General features: G+C 51.2%; 1 protein-coding gene across 2 annotated transcripts in view; it reads left to right on the forward strand.

Moving 5' to 3' along the window:
* Window positions 1-2369: 2369 nt before the first annotated feature.
* Window positions 2370-15768, forward strand: part of ATP7A (ATPase copper transporting alpha) — a 99032-nt gene continuing 85633 nt past the window's right edge. Inside the window, exons 1-2 of one of the 2 annotated variants that reach the window (XM_066584819.1) lie at window positions 2370-2460; window positions 14576-14698. In XM_066584819.1, the coding sequence (XP_066440916.1) occupies window positions 14585-14698 (114 nt within the window). In that variant the 5' untranslated portion in view covers window positions 2370-2460; window positions 14576-14584. The remainder of the gene's footprint in view (window positions 2461-14575; window positions 14699-15768) is intronic. The other variant, XM_066584821.1, reaches the window with a different exon arrangement.

Consider the following 15768-nt stretch of genomic DNA (forward strand, 5'->3'; position numbering starts at 1 on the left):
GTGATGTGATGTGATAGGTGCAGTGATGGGGGGTTGCTGTGATGTGATGGGTGCTGTGATGTGATGGGTGCAGTGATGGGGGGCTGATGTGATGTGATGGGTGCTGTGATGTGATGGGTGCAGTGATGGGGGGTTGCTGTGATGTGATGGGTGCTGTGATGGGGGGGGGGGTGATGTGATGTGATGGGTGCTGTGATGTGATGGGTGCTGTGATGTGATGGGTGCAGTGATGTGATGGGGGGGTGATGTGATGTGATGGGTGCTGTGATGTGATGGGTGCTGTGATGTGATGGGTGCAGTGATGGGGGGTTGCTGTGATGTGATGGGTGCTGTGATGTGATGGGTGCAGTGATGGGGGGTTGCTGTGATGTGATGTGTGCTGTGATGTGATGGGTGCAGTGATGGGGGGGTGATGTGATGTGATGGGTGCTGTGATGTGATGTGATGGGTGCTGTGATGGGGGGGTGATGTGATGTGATGGGGGGGTGATGTGATGGGTGCTGTGATGGGGGGGTGATGTGATGTGATGGGTGCAGTGATGGGGGTGATTTGATGGGTGCAGTAATGGGGTTGCTGTGATGGGAGGTGCTGTGATGTGATGGGTGCTGTGATGGGATGGGTGCAGTGATAGGGGTGATGTGATGTGATGGGTGCTGTGATGGGGTTGCTGTGATGGGAAGTGATGTGATGTGATGGGTGCTGTGATGGGGGGTTGCTGCGATCTTATGGGGGTGATGTGATGGGAGGTGCTGTGATGTGATGGGGGTGATGTGATGTGATGGGTGCTGTGATGGGGGGGGGTGCAGTGATGGGGGTTGCTGTGATGGGAGGTGCTGTTATGTGATGGGCGTGATGTGGTGTGATGGTGTTGCTGTGATGGGAGGTGCTGTGATGGGATGGGTGCAGTGATGGGGGTGATGGGTGCAGTGATGGGGGTGATGTGATGTGATGGGTGCAGTGATGTGATGGGGGGTGCTGTGAAGTGATGGCTGCAGTGATGGGAGGTGATGGATGCATTGATGGGGGTGCTGTGATGTGATGGGTGCAGTGATGGGAGGTGCTGTGATGTGATGGGGTGATGTGATGGGGTTGCTGTGATGGGAGGTGCAGTGATGTGATGGGTGCAGTGATGGGAGGTGATGTGATGGGGGTGATGTGATGTGATGTGATGGGGGTGATGTGATGTGATGGGTGCAGTGATGGGTTTGCTGTGATTGGGGGGGGGTGATGAGATGAGTGCAGTGATGGGGGGTTGCTGTGATGTGATGGGTGCTGTGATGGGGGGGTGATGTGATGTGATGGGGGTGATGTGATGGGTGCTGTGATGGGTTTGCTGTGATGGGGGGCTGATGTGATGGGTGCAGTGATGGGGGGTTGCTGTGATGTGATGGGTGCTGTGATGGGTTTGCTGTGATGGGGGGGTGATGTGATGTGATGGGTTTGCTGTGATAGGGGGGTGATGTGATGGGGGGTTGCTGTGATGTGATGGGTGCTGTGATGGGGGGTTGCTGTGATGTGATGGGTGCTGTGATGGGGGGGTGCTGTGATGTGATGGGTGCTGTGATATGATGGGTGCAGTGATGGGGGGGTGATGTGATGTGATAGGTGCAGTGATGGGGGGTTGCTGTGATGTGATGGGTGCTGTGATGTGATGGGTGCAGTGATGGGGGGCTGATGTGATGTGATGGGTGCTGTGATGTGATGGGTGCAGTGATGGGGGGTTGCTGTGATGTGATGGGTGCTGTGATGGGGGGGGGTGCTGTGATGTGATGGGTGCAGTGATGTGATGGGGGGGTGATGTGATGTGATGGGTGCTGTGATGTGATGGGTGCTGTGATGTGATGGGTGCTGTGATGTGATGGGTGCAGTGATGGGGGGTTGCTGTGATGTGATGGGTGCTGTGATGTGATGGGTGCAGTGATGGGGGGGTGATGTGATGTGATGGGTGCTGTGATGTGATGTGATGGGTGCTGTGATGGGGGGGTGATGTGATGTGATGGGGGGGTGATGTGATGGGTGCTGTGATGGGGGGGTGATGTGATGTGATGGGTGCTGTGATGTGATGGGTGCAGTGTTGGGGGGGTGATGTGATGTGATGGGTGCAGTGATGGGGGGGTGATGTGTTACACTTAGTGGGGCTGTTTGGAGTCTTGGACAGACAGACATGCTATGACACCCAGTCATAGAGGTAGTTTGAAGGGGAGGAGGTGAACAACTGACAGACTCCGGGAGGGGGGGGGGCGGTGCGGAGGGTCTGTGATAGCATCTCTCGTTGCTAGGACGATCCCAACCTACACGCGCACACCGGGGCCGTGGTCTCGCGGGATGTGAGGTTGACGTCACGACCCAGACCTGCGCATGCGCAGTGATGGACCGAGAACGCCGGCGGGGAGGCTGAGTTTCTGTGCCGCGGCTCAAAACAGAAATATGCGTGCCGGGACCCTGGCTGTGCCTGAGTGGGTAATGTATCTCTGGTTCCCCCTGCTGGTGGGCTGTATGTGATCACTAGGACTGCTCCCTGATTAATCTGTGTTGTGTATGTAGAATAGTTTGTACATCTTTGTATCTCTTGAGAAGGACCCCTGCAGGTAGAACCGCCGCTGTGTGCATCATGTACTACCCTGCCTATGCCGCCACCTAGACTGCTTGTTAACCTTATTTGGAGTTTTGATTTGTGGTCTGTGGTGGCTATACATTGATATTGTGGGGCCCCCGAGAGCCTGGCAGTAGCTACCGGTGGTGTGGCCCCCGAGAGCTCGGCAACTGGTGGTTGTGGGGTACCCGAGAGCCCGGTGGGTGGTGGTGGGGCCCCCAAGAGCCCGGCAGCAGCTGGCGCCTCCTCATCCTCCAGAGCGGTTTCCTGGGACAATCCTTAAACTTTCCCAGCGTTCAGTGTAGCGGGTAGGTGGGGACACGGCCGGCGCTCATGTCGGCCATCGTCGGGGGGCTTTTACTACAACTTTCTTTAGGTCTCCTGTTACCAAGGAGACGAGATGCTCGGTCATGTGATTTGCTGTTTCCGTGAGATTTCCCCCGGATCCTAGTAGCAGCCGCGGGGTGCTGGTGGTCTCAGGGGGGGTGTGCGGTTTTCCCATGAAGGTTTGAGATGTTCCGTCTATGTGCGGCAGCCGCCATTGCTTCTTGCTGATGATGTCCGTAGCCTCATCTGTTCCCGGACGTGCCCTCCCAAGGATTCCCGGCTGCCGGGAAGCTGACCGTCTGCAGTAGTGCAGCGTGCCGCGCTACTGACTTCACATCATGAGAGTGAAACCCCCTGGATGTTCCGGTTGGGTGCCGTGGACTAAAATGAGGGTGGTCCGGCCCTTCACGCTGACTCTCCACCGGCGGCTCTGACGTGTAAGGCTGTGCTCACTCGATGCTCTTTACCGTGATTTGTATGGCGATCCGAGCGCCTCGCAGGCCTGCTGGAACACGGACGGAAGGATCAGACCAATGCAAGAGCAGAGTCCGAGGAAACCGGGGAAAGCAACAAAATGTGCGCGGCTGCTGGTAGATTGGCCTAGATTCAGCAGACAGTGGCTGATGTAATGCCGGCGCTATTGGGGCACGGTTGGGGCATCGGGCTGGGGGGGGGGGGGGGGCGCCCTTTTGTGAAGAGACAAGAAGCTTACGATGTATTTTGAGCTCCCCCGGTGTCGGCTGGGAGCGGCGGCTAGCACCACATTGGCGGTGACTGGACTGACTTGCACTTTATCCTACTTGGGTTGAGATTTTGAAGGGGGTCTACAGATTATTTTAGGACAGATGTTGATGACCCCTGAGAACCTCGTGCGTGTCAGACGGATCTTGGTCAGCCAGCGGTCTAATGTGAACAGGGTCACCCAATCCCTTGTTGATGCTGAGGTGGAGAAGGATTGCATCTTGAAATCCTGTCTTCTCATGATGCCTCCTTAAAGAGATAATCCCACCGAAACCTTATTGCCTATCCTCCAATCACGGCAAGGATCACGAGAATTACCCGGGAGAACGGAGCCGCAGCGATGCCAAGCATGAACCCCGCTTCCCTCTCTTGGGGTGCGTCGTTCTCGTGGACAGGTGACAATTATTTTTGGTGTGACTTTCATAGCCTTTTATGGTTTCCCGTGGAAACCTCGCGGAATGACCGCATGGAAATTCTGTGAGACTTCTCCCTGGAAAATGCAGCTTCAAAACCCGCGTCCGTCGGCATTCTGCTGCGCCCATGTCTGTCCATAGAGAGGAGAGAGGCCGCCACAGAAACGGAAAAAATTGAGATGCCACGGATGTGAACGGAATAAACCGTGCAGCCGGATGAGTCCGTAGTGAAACATGACAAGCAAGGCTTGTTTTTCTCTTATTTTTGTGGTCAATTTGTGTCCTTTTTTATTTTTTCAAAACACTTTTTTTTTCCTATCGCTTCTCTATATGACTAATGGCCGTTTTACAATATCGCTCAAAAATCTTTTAAATCACTGAAAATAAGCGATAATCATTCAGTGTGACACGAGGCAACCATGAGCGAATCAAGCTAATTATCCTTCGTTTCTTGCAAGCATGAAAATCACCGTCTGGTTTAAATGCGGATCGTTCTTATATAGCTAATGTGAACGCCTTAATGCGCTAGCGATGTATTTGCTGGTGTCGGGCCAACACCTGAATGCGCTAGCCATGTATCTGCTGGTGTCGGGCCAACGCCTGAATGCGCTAGCCATGTATCTGCTGGTGTCGGGCCAACGCCTGAATGCGCTAGCCATGTATCTGCTGGTGTCGGGCCAACGCCTGAATGCGCTAGCCATGTATCTGCTGGTGTCGGGCCAACGCCTGAATGCGCTAGCCATGTATCTGCTGGTGTCGGGCCAACGCCTGAATGCGCTAGCCATGTATCTGCTGGTGTCGGGCCAACGCCTGAATGCGCTAGCCATGTATCTGCTGGTGTCGGGCCAACGCCTGAATGCGCTAGCCATGTATCTGCTGGTGTCGGGCCAACGCCTGAATGCGCTAGCCATGTATCTGCTGGTGTCGGGCCAACGCCTGAATGCGCTAGCCATGTATCTGCTGGTGTCGGGCCAACGCCTGAATGCGCTAGCCATGTATCTGCTGGTGTCGGGCCAACGCCTGAATGCGCTAGCCATGTATCTGCTGGTGTCGGGCCCACGCCTGAATGCGCTAGCCATGTATCTGCTGGTGTCGGGCCCACGCCTGAATGCGCTAGCCATGTATCTGCTGGTGTCGGGCCCACGCCTGAATGCGCTAGCCATGTATCTGCTGGTGTCGGGCCCACGCCTGAATGCGCTAGCCATGTATCTGCTGGTGTCGGGCCCACGCCTGAATGCGCCAGCCATGTATCTGCTGGTGTCGGGCCCACGCCTGAATGCGCCAGCCATGTATCTGCTGGTGTCGGGCCAACGCCTGAATGCGCCAGCCATGTATCTGCTGGTGTCGGGCCCACGCCTGAATGCGCCAGCCATGTATCTGCTGGTGTCGGGCCCACGCCTGAATGCGCCAGCCATGTATCTGCTGGTGTCGGGCCCACGCCTGAATGCGCTAGCCATGTATCTGCTGGTGTCGGGCCCACGCCTGAATGCGCTAGCCATGTATCTGCTGGTGTCGGGCCCACGCTGACATCGTTCAGTGTAGAAGCAGCTGTACTAGATGCCTTTGCCTCTGGTTATCATGTTCCGGTCATCGGCCTTTGGGTTATCACAGATGTTGCTCCTGATTCTCACGGACCTCCAGTTCTAATTGTCTGAGACATTGTAACATTTCACCATGAAATCTCACACACTTAGGGCTTATTCACACTTCAGTATGGATTCTTGGGTGCCGATGGCGTTGGACAACACATGGAGACGGGACCGGCCGTGATGGGTTTTTTTTCTTCTCTTGACATGGATCGGGATTGGGAAACAGCTGGCAAGGTGATCACTTAGAACACTATTATTAGCGCACAAAAGATTTTTTGAGCGATAATCGTTGTCTAAACCAGGCTTAAGAACCCAATCTGTTAATATAACCCCTTTACAATGTGTGAAGCTTGCGGGCGCTGTTCACAATGTTGGCTGCAGCTTTCTCCTGTGTATTACTTGGCCAGGCTGTTGGAAAGGAAACCCTCGGAGGGCATCCTGGTGCTACTGGCAGCGGGAGCCATGAATCTTGTTCCTGGCTGCTGGGACCGCATTGTCTGCGCCCTACAAGACACATCGCTTTGCTGCATGTTTGCATAAAGTAACAAGGAAAGGGCAGAAGTGAGGAAGTTGTGCCGGGAGTGCTTCCTGAGTCTCTGCTGTACCTTCCTGCTGTACAATATGCACAGATCTTTATGGTAACCTACCTGTTGTCGCGTCTTTCCTTAACTCCTCAAGGACCAGGCTGTTGTGGTCCTGAAGCACCAGACACTTCTTAGGGATGTGATGTTTGTACTGCCCTAATATTTTTCTTCAGTTAAGTTATCTTTTTTCCTTGATTCTTTTTTTTTTTTTGTTTTATCGGAGGTAGCAAGCTCTTAAAAAAAAAAAAGAAACTTTTAATTTTATAGTTTATTTTTAAAATTACTCTATTTTAGTGTAAATATACTATGGGAATGGGTTCCTCATTTCGCTATATAATTTGTATAGTCCCGGGTTACAGGGCGCATGCTGCGACACTTTGGTTGACGTCGGCTTTAGGCCACTTTTATTTTTTATGTATGTATTTCTTTTTTATTCTGTGAATTATTTAGTTTTTTGTAACTTTTTTACCATGTACGTCGCCCGTGACATCGTAAGAACTTTGGGCGTCATTCACATGGTCTTTTTGTTTTAATTTTCTGTGAAGGCAGAGGTTGTTAATTGCTTCTCTGGGTCCTCGGCTGTGACTACTTTGCAGGAGCTTTAATCCTGCGACGTAATGTTGCTATTAGCTGGTATTCTAGCCCAGGACTGAGCACTGTAAGCTGACTGCTTGGTCGTGAAGGGGTTTAAGAAGGCCAGTGAGTTCTTGGACTCGTCTGTTTTAGTAAATCCTTGTATTCCCCATAATATAATAATTGTGCAGCCTCTTAGGCCTCATGTCCACTCAAAAAATACAATCCGCGCAGAATCTGCCGCGGATTCTGCGTGGATTTGCATTAAATGGCATTTTTTTGCATGCAGATATCCGCACACATTGCTATCAATGTGATAGCAATGTTGCCGATCCGCGTGGATTCCACGGCAAATGGAGCATGCCGCGTTTTTTCTCCCGCACATGAAAAACGCAATTCTTTTAAAATGCCATCTGCGGGTGCAAAAATCAATTTAATGGACCCGCGGATGGCAGTGATTCCCTATGGGCAAAATCCGCTGCGGAATCCGCAATTCCATTTACCCAGTGGACATGAGGCCTTAGAGCGCTGTCAGGTACGTGGGCTGATACTGTCCAATCAGTGCTCTGCAATGTTAGTGACACACCCCTTTGACAAGTCACATGGTAAGTCCCAGCTGCTTATATTTATAATAGAGAACTGTTAGACCTGCAGGGTCTCTTCACCAGATTATTGATGATCAGCATATGCACAAATCCTTCTAAATTGCTGTTTTGATGTCCATGCGTGTTCTTGGGTTACGTGTACTGCAGTCTGAGATGTACACTGTTATACCGGGAGATCGTCTGCCTCTGTGGGTGCCGTATATTTAGGAATGGGATCATATCGTGGAAGGGCAGGACATCTTACACAACAGTTTGCATCTCCCTATTTATTCCTCTTTTGTTACCTGCGGGGGGCCGTGACCTGAGTGTTGTCATATAGTGGGGTGTTGTGTCATATAGTGGGGTGTTGTGTCATATAGTGGGGTGTTGTGTCATATAGTGGGGTGTTGTGTCATACAGTTGTGGGCCGTGACCCCAGTGTTGTCATACAGTGGGCGGCCGTGAACCGGGTGCCATGCCATACAGTGGGGGGCCTTGACCCCAGTGTTGTCATACAGTAGGGTGCCGTGCCATGTTATACAGTGTGGGTCTGTGGCCCGAGTGTTGTCATACAGTGGGGTGTTTGGTCACGGCCCCCCATTGTATGACACAACTCATGTCATACAGTGACCCGGGTGCCATGCCATACAGTGGGGGGCTGTGACCTCAGTGTTGTCATACAGTAGGGTGCCGTGCCATACAGTGATCTGAGTGCCATGTCATACAGTGTGGGTCTGTGGCCCGAGTGTTGTCATACAGTGGGGTGTTTGGTCACGGGCCCCCACTGTATGATACAACACTCATGTCATACAGTGACCCGGGTGCCATGCCATACAGTGGGGGGGGGGGGGGGGCGTGACCCAGGTGCCGTGTTATACAGGCTGGAAATTGGGAGATTGTTGCAGCCAGTTCTCTCCTGATGGAGGATGTCTTCAGATTGCCGGTAACTAAGACTCAAGTAAATGTGTTTATTCTAGATAAGCAATAAGCCGCTTTACAGCAAATGCTTGTAATAAGTGGTTCTTCAGCACCGCCCCGCTGGCCGACGACCAAAGTCCTGGACAATCAGGAGGGAGTAGATGCATTGCGGCGGCAGTATATGGACGTGTGACATCGCGGTGCTGCCGGCAGACACATGTTACAGCGGCGGTCCAGAATAAAGTTTGTGCAGCAGTTTCCTTTAACATTTCAAGGTTCAGTTACTTTTTTTTCGCAAGGTGTTGTTTTTGCCAGGATCTGCTGTTTTTTGTACAGTCCAGACTATTGAGAACTGGCACAAGTATTGCAAAAACTGTTATCTTTCCCTCTGTTCTCTTCAGGCCATTCTGTAAGCAAATGACTTTCTATCTATTCAGCAACTCTAGATTGTTATAGGAGAATTCACATCTCAGACGAACATGGCAAAGACCACCAGGGGGCCGGGATGACGGGAGCGGCCGAGCGGCCCTACTGCGCTGTTCCTGGGATTCCCTTAGGCCTCCCTCACACAGGCGTTTTCAGCAATGGCATGCGTTTTGCCAACGTTTTGGCTGTGTTTTCAGCACAGCTGAGTAGCCAAGGAAACTGGAAACTTTTTTTCAGACGTGCTGCGACAGCAACCTGCGTTTAACGCCATAAAAAATGGCAGTACAGAGTTGTGCCGTGACGCAGCTGAAAACGGCCAAGAATACAACATGCAACGCTTTCAAAACACTGCGCTTTCGGCCCTGTGTGAGCAGCAACAGTAAAATGAATGGGAGCCTAGTACAGTGTTTGGCGCAGAGCAAAACTCGGTACAAAAACGCCTGTGTGAGGGAGGCCTTAGAAGTCAATGGCAGCTGCGCAAACAGCAAAGTACGGTGGTTTACACTCCCTGTTTATGCATCTCCCAAGATACGGATACAGCTTAGCTCGCAGTGTTGGGGCTCATTCACCTGCCAAGGGACTGGAAAAGATCAGTTTTCCCTATCTGCTCCATGATGGCACCACCCGAGATCGCCCCCTCCTGATAGGGCAGGTACACAGAGTGGTTTAACCCCCCCCTTCCCCCATCTCCCACCTGCCTCCGTGTATTTTCTGCACTGCTAGGAAGCAGGTATCGCAGCCAGGTGCAGGTAGAGATCCCAGCGGGAGTATACTTAGAAAGGATTACAGTTAAGGATCGTCTTCTCGGACGCTACATGGAGCAGTGCGCCCAGACCGGATTCCTCCCCACCGTGGCCCATCGGGGGTTCTAAATAGGCTTCTCCCCGACACTGCTGGTCCATGGAGGCTTGCGGGCCCACAGAGGCAGGTGTGATTCTCTGAGGCTCCCCTAAGTGGCAGCACTGGTGGGGGGAGGAGCCTGCAGTAAGGGTATCCCTGTGTTAGTGGCTGTCCACCTTGAACCTATTGGCTTTGAAATCCAGTTGTATGCATTACGACAGACACAAGTGGCTAGGATGCTCATGGTAAGGACTTATGTATTCAGGGTCCTTGCTCCCACGGATCAGACATCAGTCCTCAAATTACAGACCACTACGAGCAATCTGGGAGACTCTCCAGCAATTGAGAGATCCTACATTCAACCAACATCTGAAGATCCTGTCGGACAACATCAGAGCAGTCTCCTATATCAGGGGGGAATAAGATTCCCATCTTTACGGCAGCCCACCTGAAGGGAACCTTAGACCTGAAAGCAGACTCAGTCAAAAACGCATAGACACAGGAGAATGGTCAATTTCCCAGGAAGCCTTCAAAATCTTGACAAACAGGTGGGGAATCCTGCAGATTCCTGTTTGCATCAAAAGAAAATCGCAAGTGGAGAGATTCTTCTCCCTCAGCCCGGGAGATCACCTAGTAGTGGTGAATGCATTAAAGGAGATGTCCCGAGGCAGCAAGTGGGGTTATACACTTCTGTATGGCCATAATAATGCACTTTGTAATATACATTGTGCATTAATTATGAGCCATACAGAAGTTATAAAAAGTTTTTTACTTACCTGCTCCGTTGCTAGCGTCCTGGTCTCCATGGTGCCGACTAATTTTTGGCCTCCGATGGCCAAATTAGCCGCGCTTGCGCAGTCCGGGTCTTCTGCTGTTCTCTATGGGGCTCCGTGTAGCTCCGTGTAGCTCCGCCCCGTCACGTGCCGATTCCAGCCAATCAGGAGGCTGGAATCGGCAGTGGACCGCACAGAAGAGCTGCGGTCCACGAAGATAGAGGATCCCGGCGGCCATCTTCAGCGGTAAGTATTGAAGTCACCGGACCGCCGGGATTCAGGTAAGCGCTGTGCGGGTGGTTTTTTTAACCCCTGCATCGGGGTTGTCTCGCGCCGAACGGGGGGGGGGTTTAAAAAAAAAAAAACCCGTTTCGGCGCGGGACATCTCCTTTAACTCTGGATTGGAGCAGAGGATTGGCTACACATTTTCCCCCAATTCCGCTAATCCCAAAAGTCCTCCAGAAGTTCCGCTCCCAAAAATGCACTCTCATACTGGTAGCTCCATTCTGGGCAACGAGAAGCTGGTTCTAGCTTCTAAAAAAATCTAAGCCTACGGGACCCAGGCCACGTGCCCGCTCAACAGGACCTTCTGGCCCAGGGTCCCCTAAGCCATCCGGATGTAGCAAGCCCCCACCTTGCAGCATGGATATTGAAAAATCCATGCTGCCGGGAAGAGGCTTCTCCTAGAAGTTGGCACAAACTTATTATCTAGCAGAAGAATAACAACTAATTAAATTCATCTAAAGGTCTGCAAAAGATATTTCTCATGGGGACAGGAGAAGAAGCTCCCGGTTTCTTCCCCTGACATCTTTACAATGCTTGAATTTCTTCAGGAGGGTCCGGACAAGGGCCTCTCCCCAAGTACACTGAGGGTCCTGGTAGCAGCCCTTGGTGCCTTTTTTGACATCAGACTCTCCAAAACAACATGGATTGATAGATGTATGAAGGCAGCAGACAGGTTGAAGCCAAATTTACTACCCTGGTCCCTGATTAGAACCTGAATTGGGTCCTTGGGGCCTTCAGACCCATTTGAACCTACAGAGTCGCTCCCTATTAGAGTTCTGACAAAAACTATATATATATTTTTTTTTGTGGCAATCTCTTCGGCCAGACGGATTAGCAAGCTGCAGACTTTATCCAGTCGCCAGCCTATTTTCAGAATCACTGAAAGTAAAATTATCAAATTAGACCCATCGTTTATGCCTAAAGTGTTGTCGCCTTTTCATAGGTCACAGGACATTAATCGCTTGTTTTTCGATAATCCTAAGAATGATCAAGAACGAGAATCTGTCTGGACATCAGGAGAGCAGTTCTGCAATATATCAGCGCCACGAGCAGGACCATAACTTATTTATCCAATTCCCCCCCCCCATAATAGGAAAAAGCAGCGAAGACCTCTATAGCCAAATGGATCCGTCTGGCCATCACAGAGGCCTGTGTGGCAATAAAGAGGCCCCCACTAGCCTTAAAGACCACTCTACAAGGGCAGCATCCACTTCCTGGGCCGACCATGCCTCAGCATCAGTTGAACACATATGCAAGGCTGTAGTATGGAAAAGACCCCATACCTTCACCAAACCTTTCAGAATAGATATTCAGGAGGACGAGGATCTGTCCTTCAGCCACAGTCCCACCCGGACAAGAATTTAGTTGGTACGTCTCAGGTGGTGCTGTCATGGAGACGATGGGGAAGAGTTAGATTAGGCTTACCGATAATCAGTTTTTTAGGGAGTCTCCACAGCAGCACCCGTACATTCCCCGCTGAGAAAATATAATTTATTTTTCATTAAAGTATACCAGTATGGGTAATTACTTTAGTTAAGCTCCTACCCCTGGCGGTTCGTTATAAATCATTGAGGGAGAGCGTTTTTAAACCTCTGTGCTCCTGTCCTATCAGGAGGAGGCGCTATCAGGTGCTGCTGTCGTGGAGACTCCCTAAAAAAACGATTTATCGGTAAGTATAATCTAACTTTTCATCCAAGTATTCTTGACTAGGAACTTATATTTGAGAAAGTCCCTTCAGTATTAGTCAGCGGTTAATTGTCTCTCGGTGTTGTCTGCCTGCATATTAGTCAGCAGTCATCTCTCGGTGTCAGCTGACTGCATGTTTACAGCTTGTAACCTCATGTGATGGGTATATGCGGGATATTATGCAACAGTAACACTTAACGAACTGACTGGAGACTTCATAGCTCCAAACTTTTCATTTTTGCATTTCCATAAAGCCATCAGTCCCAAGCATTACAGATACAGACTTATCGAATACGGTAAAAAGTTGTCATTTCAGCATCGCTGGCGACAATACACGTGGGACAGTGCGGTCGTGCAGCATTAGCCTTCATATGCCAGTTTCTCAACAAGCATCATGGTAGCAGAAATAAGGGAAGGCTGCTGGTAAAAAAACTAAAGTAGCCTTTGATAGTTGTTTGTTAGCCGTCTAGTCGTTCACGCCCCTCGGCGACCCTACAGGCGAGCTCCCTGTTTTTTAATTTTGCTTCTCTGTTGTGTGATAGCCATGCCAGTCTCTGCTTTGACAGTATCGACCATCGTGTTCTTTGGGTTGTGTTTTGCCACTGATCTGTCTAAGCATTACAGATTTTTCTAGCGACTCTGCCCGCATTGCATGGCAAAAATACCTGGGTCGGAGCCCCGGGGCGAGCCGTGGCCTCCAGTGGGTCGGAGCCCCGGGGCGAGCCGTGGCCTCCAGTGGGTCGGAGCCCCGGGGCGAGCCGTGGCCTCCAGTGGGTCGGAGCCCCGGGGCGAGCCTCGGCCCCCAGTGGGTCGGAGCCCCGGGGCGAGCCGTGGCCTCCAGTGGGTCGGAGCCCCGGGGCGAGCCGTGGCCTCCAGTGGGTCGGAGCCCCGGGGCGAGCCGTGGCCTCCAGTGGGTCGGAGCCCCGGGGCGAGCCTCGGCCCCCAGTGGGTCGGAGCCCCGGGGCGAGCCTCGGCCCCCAGTGGGTCGGAGCCCCGGGGCGAGCCTCGGCCCCCAGTGATATATCGGGTCTTATATGATTCAGGACTTCTCTGTTTGTTACTCTCGCTGTCCAGGGTATATGCAGCAAATTCTGCCAGCACCACAGCTCCAACGCATCAATCCTCCTATCGCCTTTCCTCGCAGTCCCGCTCTCTTATCTATACATGGCTATGGTGTAGTCTGTGACTAGCCAAGTTATAACCATCAGGGGGGCATTCACACGGGTGATTACAATATCCGTCTGATAAATTTGGCCTGATTATTGTCCTTGCAGCGCCCTGCGTGTGAGCGCAGCTCTGCAGTATGTGGTTTTCATGCGTGTGAGCGCAGCTCTGCAGTATGTGGTTTTCATGCGTGTGAGCGCAGCTCTGCAGTATGTGGTTTTCATGCGTGTGAGCGCAGCTCTGCAGTATGTGGTTTTCATGCGTGTGAGCGCAGCTCTGCAGTATGTGGTTTTCATGCCTGTGAAAATAGCATGTTTTAAAAGTAAGAATAAACAAATCGCAGAGAGATGGGTCATGCGTGTTTGTTTTTCTTCATCTCGTCTAAGAAACAAATCTCTTGTGAATTAAATCATTTAAATTATTGATTAATATATAAAGATGATTTTACTTTTAGCGGTCTGATATCGTGCGTGAGTAGCAGTTGTGTGACTGTACCCTTAGGCCGCCTGCACACGGCACAGCCCGATTCCGCATGCGGAAGCCCGCAGCGGAATCCTGCTCTGACCGCGGCCGGGTGGAAATGTTTAAATCTGTATTACAGGCGGACCCGATGGCTCGCTGTCGGACGTGCACAGTACATATATATATATTTTTTTCAAATGTTTTTCTTGTCCCATGCCATTGCCAGGCAGTGACACGGGTGCCCGTGACCCAGCCTCATTTCTCAGAAGCCAGTCAAGCACAGCATCTGAGACCACCGCCCAGCGCTGAAGAGCGGCAGTACCAAATCGATCCTCTAATTACATCTTGGACACGTAGAGCTGGGATCGTCAGAGCAGCCTACACCAAATCCAATTAGCCACGTCATCCCGAGTTGCTGGAGGGTCTTGGTGACGTCAGCAGCCCGGACTCTGCAGACAATCAGTACTCCGTGGAGTTGTGTTTGCGGGGCTCTGACACTTATTTTCAGCATATATTCTTGTGGCTTTACCGGAGCTGCCGGATACTGATGCCCTAGCCTTGTATTGCCATGCTTTCTGCATCTCTTCCACTAAACAGTCTACCTCCCTATGTTCTAGTGATTGAAGATGGAGTCCCGGGCGCTGCTGGCCGTCATCCCTGTGGGGGGGATGACCTGTGACTCCTGTGTTCAGACCATCCAGCAGAGGATTGGCAGTCTCGATGGAGTTCACAGTATTCAGGTTAGTTTAATTCTATACTGGCATCATGATTTTGCTCCTCTTACTTGAGCCAATGTCAATATTAATAATTCTTACAGTATCTTCCTGCCATCCCCCTCTCGTTTCCTTACTCCGTTCCTTCATTCTTTGTTTTTTTGGGGCCGGGACATTAGCATCTTGTCCTCTTTATCATGAGGTAGTATCACAACAGTCTTAACTCTTAATGCCCCTGACCCGCTCCTGGGGGTCCAGTGAGGGGGGAGGGGGATACAGATATTGAAGGGTTGGGGAGAGGGTACATGAAGTGACTACGTCTACTACATGAGACCATGATCCGTTTTGCCTTATGGTTGGGGTTCCCTGCCCCTTGCCTGCTCACCGCTAGCCTGTCCAGCATTCCTCCCTAGTTCCTCCACTAGTTATCATCCTGTATATCTAAAGTGGGTTACTATAGACGATGTTTCCGCTTCTGAGAAGTGGGACGTAAGAAATCTCTTCCATGTTTTTGCGCCCCTTTCCTTGTGCCACTTGACTTCTATTCTTTCCATGGTCATTATGTGAGTGAGTTGGGCCACCACTTCTGTTACCTCGCGGAGCGTCTGCGAGAGCCAGTGTTTTAGGATTGTACATTTGGCAGCTAAGAGGAACACATGCAGAACGGGTGGGATGGATGGTTGTTCGGTCATGCCTGCTGTGGTGTAACATGGAAGAGCCAGGAGAGCCTGTTTACACCTATTTGTATCTTCCATTTGGTTTGGATGTTTTGTGCTGTAGATCCCCAGAATAAGTTTGTGTGCATGACCATATGCCCGGTTCAGAGTCTGTGGCAGGAAGCCACATTTGGGCACCTTCCCAATAGTCAGGATTTGTTGCCCTGGCTGGGATGTTAAAACCGTAAATGGCATAATGCATTATTTTGAGGGTCTCTCTCCATTTCTCGCTCTGTACATGTTTGCGTTTCGTGTTCCACCTTCAGAGAAGCTCGATCTCTAAGTTGTTGTTTTGTATGACTTTTTCCCATTGTGTAAAGAGTTTGTCTACCTAGCTCGTTGAATTTGCTTCTAATGGTTTTCTGTATTGTTGATAGCAAT

This window comes from Eleutherodactylus coqui, chromosome 12 (genome assembly GCF_035609145.1).
Source record: "Eleutherodactylus coqui strain aEleCoq1 chromosome 12, aEleCoq1.hap1, whole genome shotgun sequence".
Classification (NCBI taxonomy): domain Eukaryota; kingdom Metazoa; phylum Chordata; class Amphibia; order Anura; family Eleutherodactylidae; genus Eleutherodactylus; species Eleutherodactylus coqui.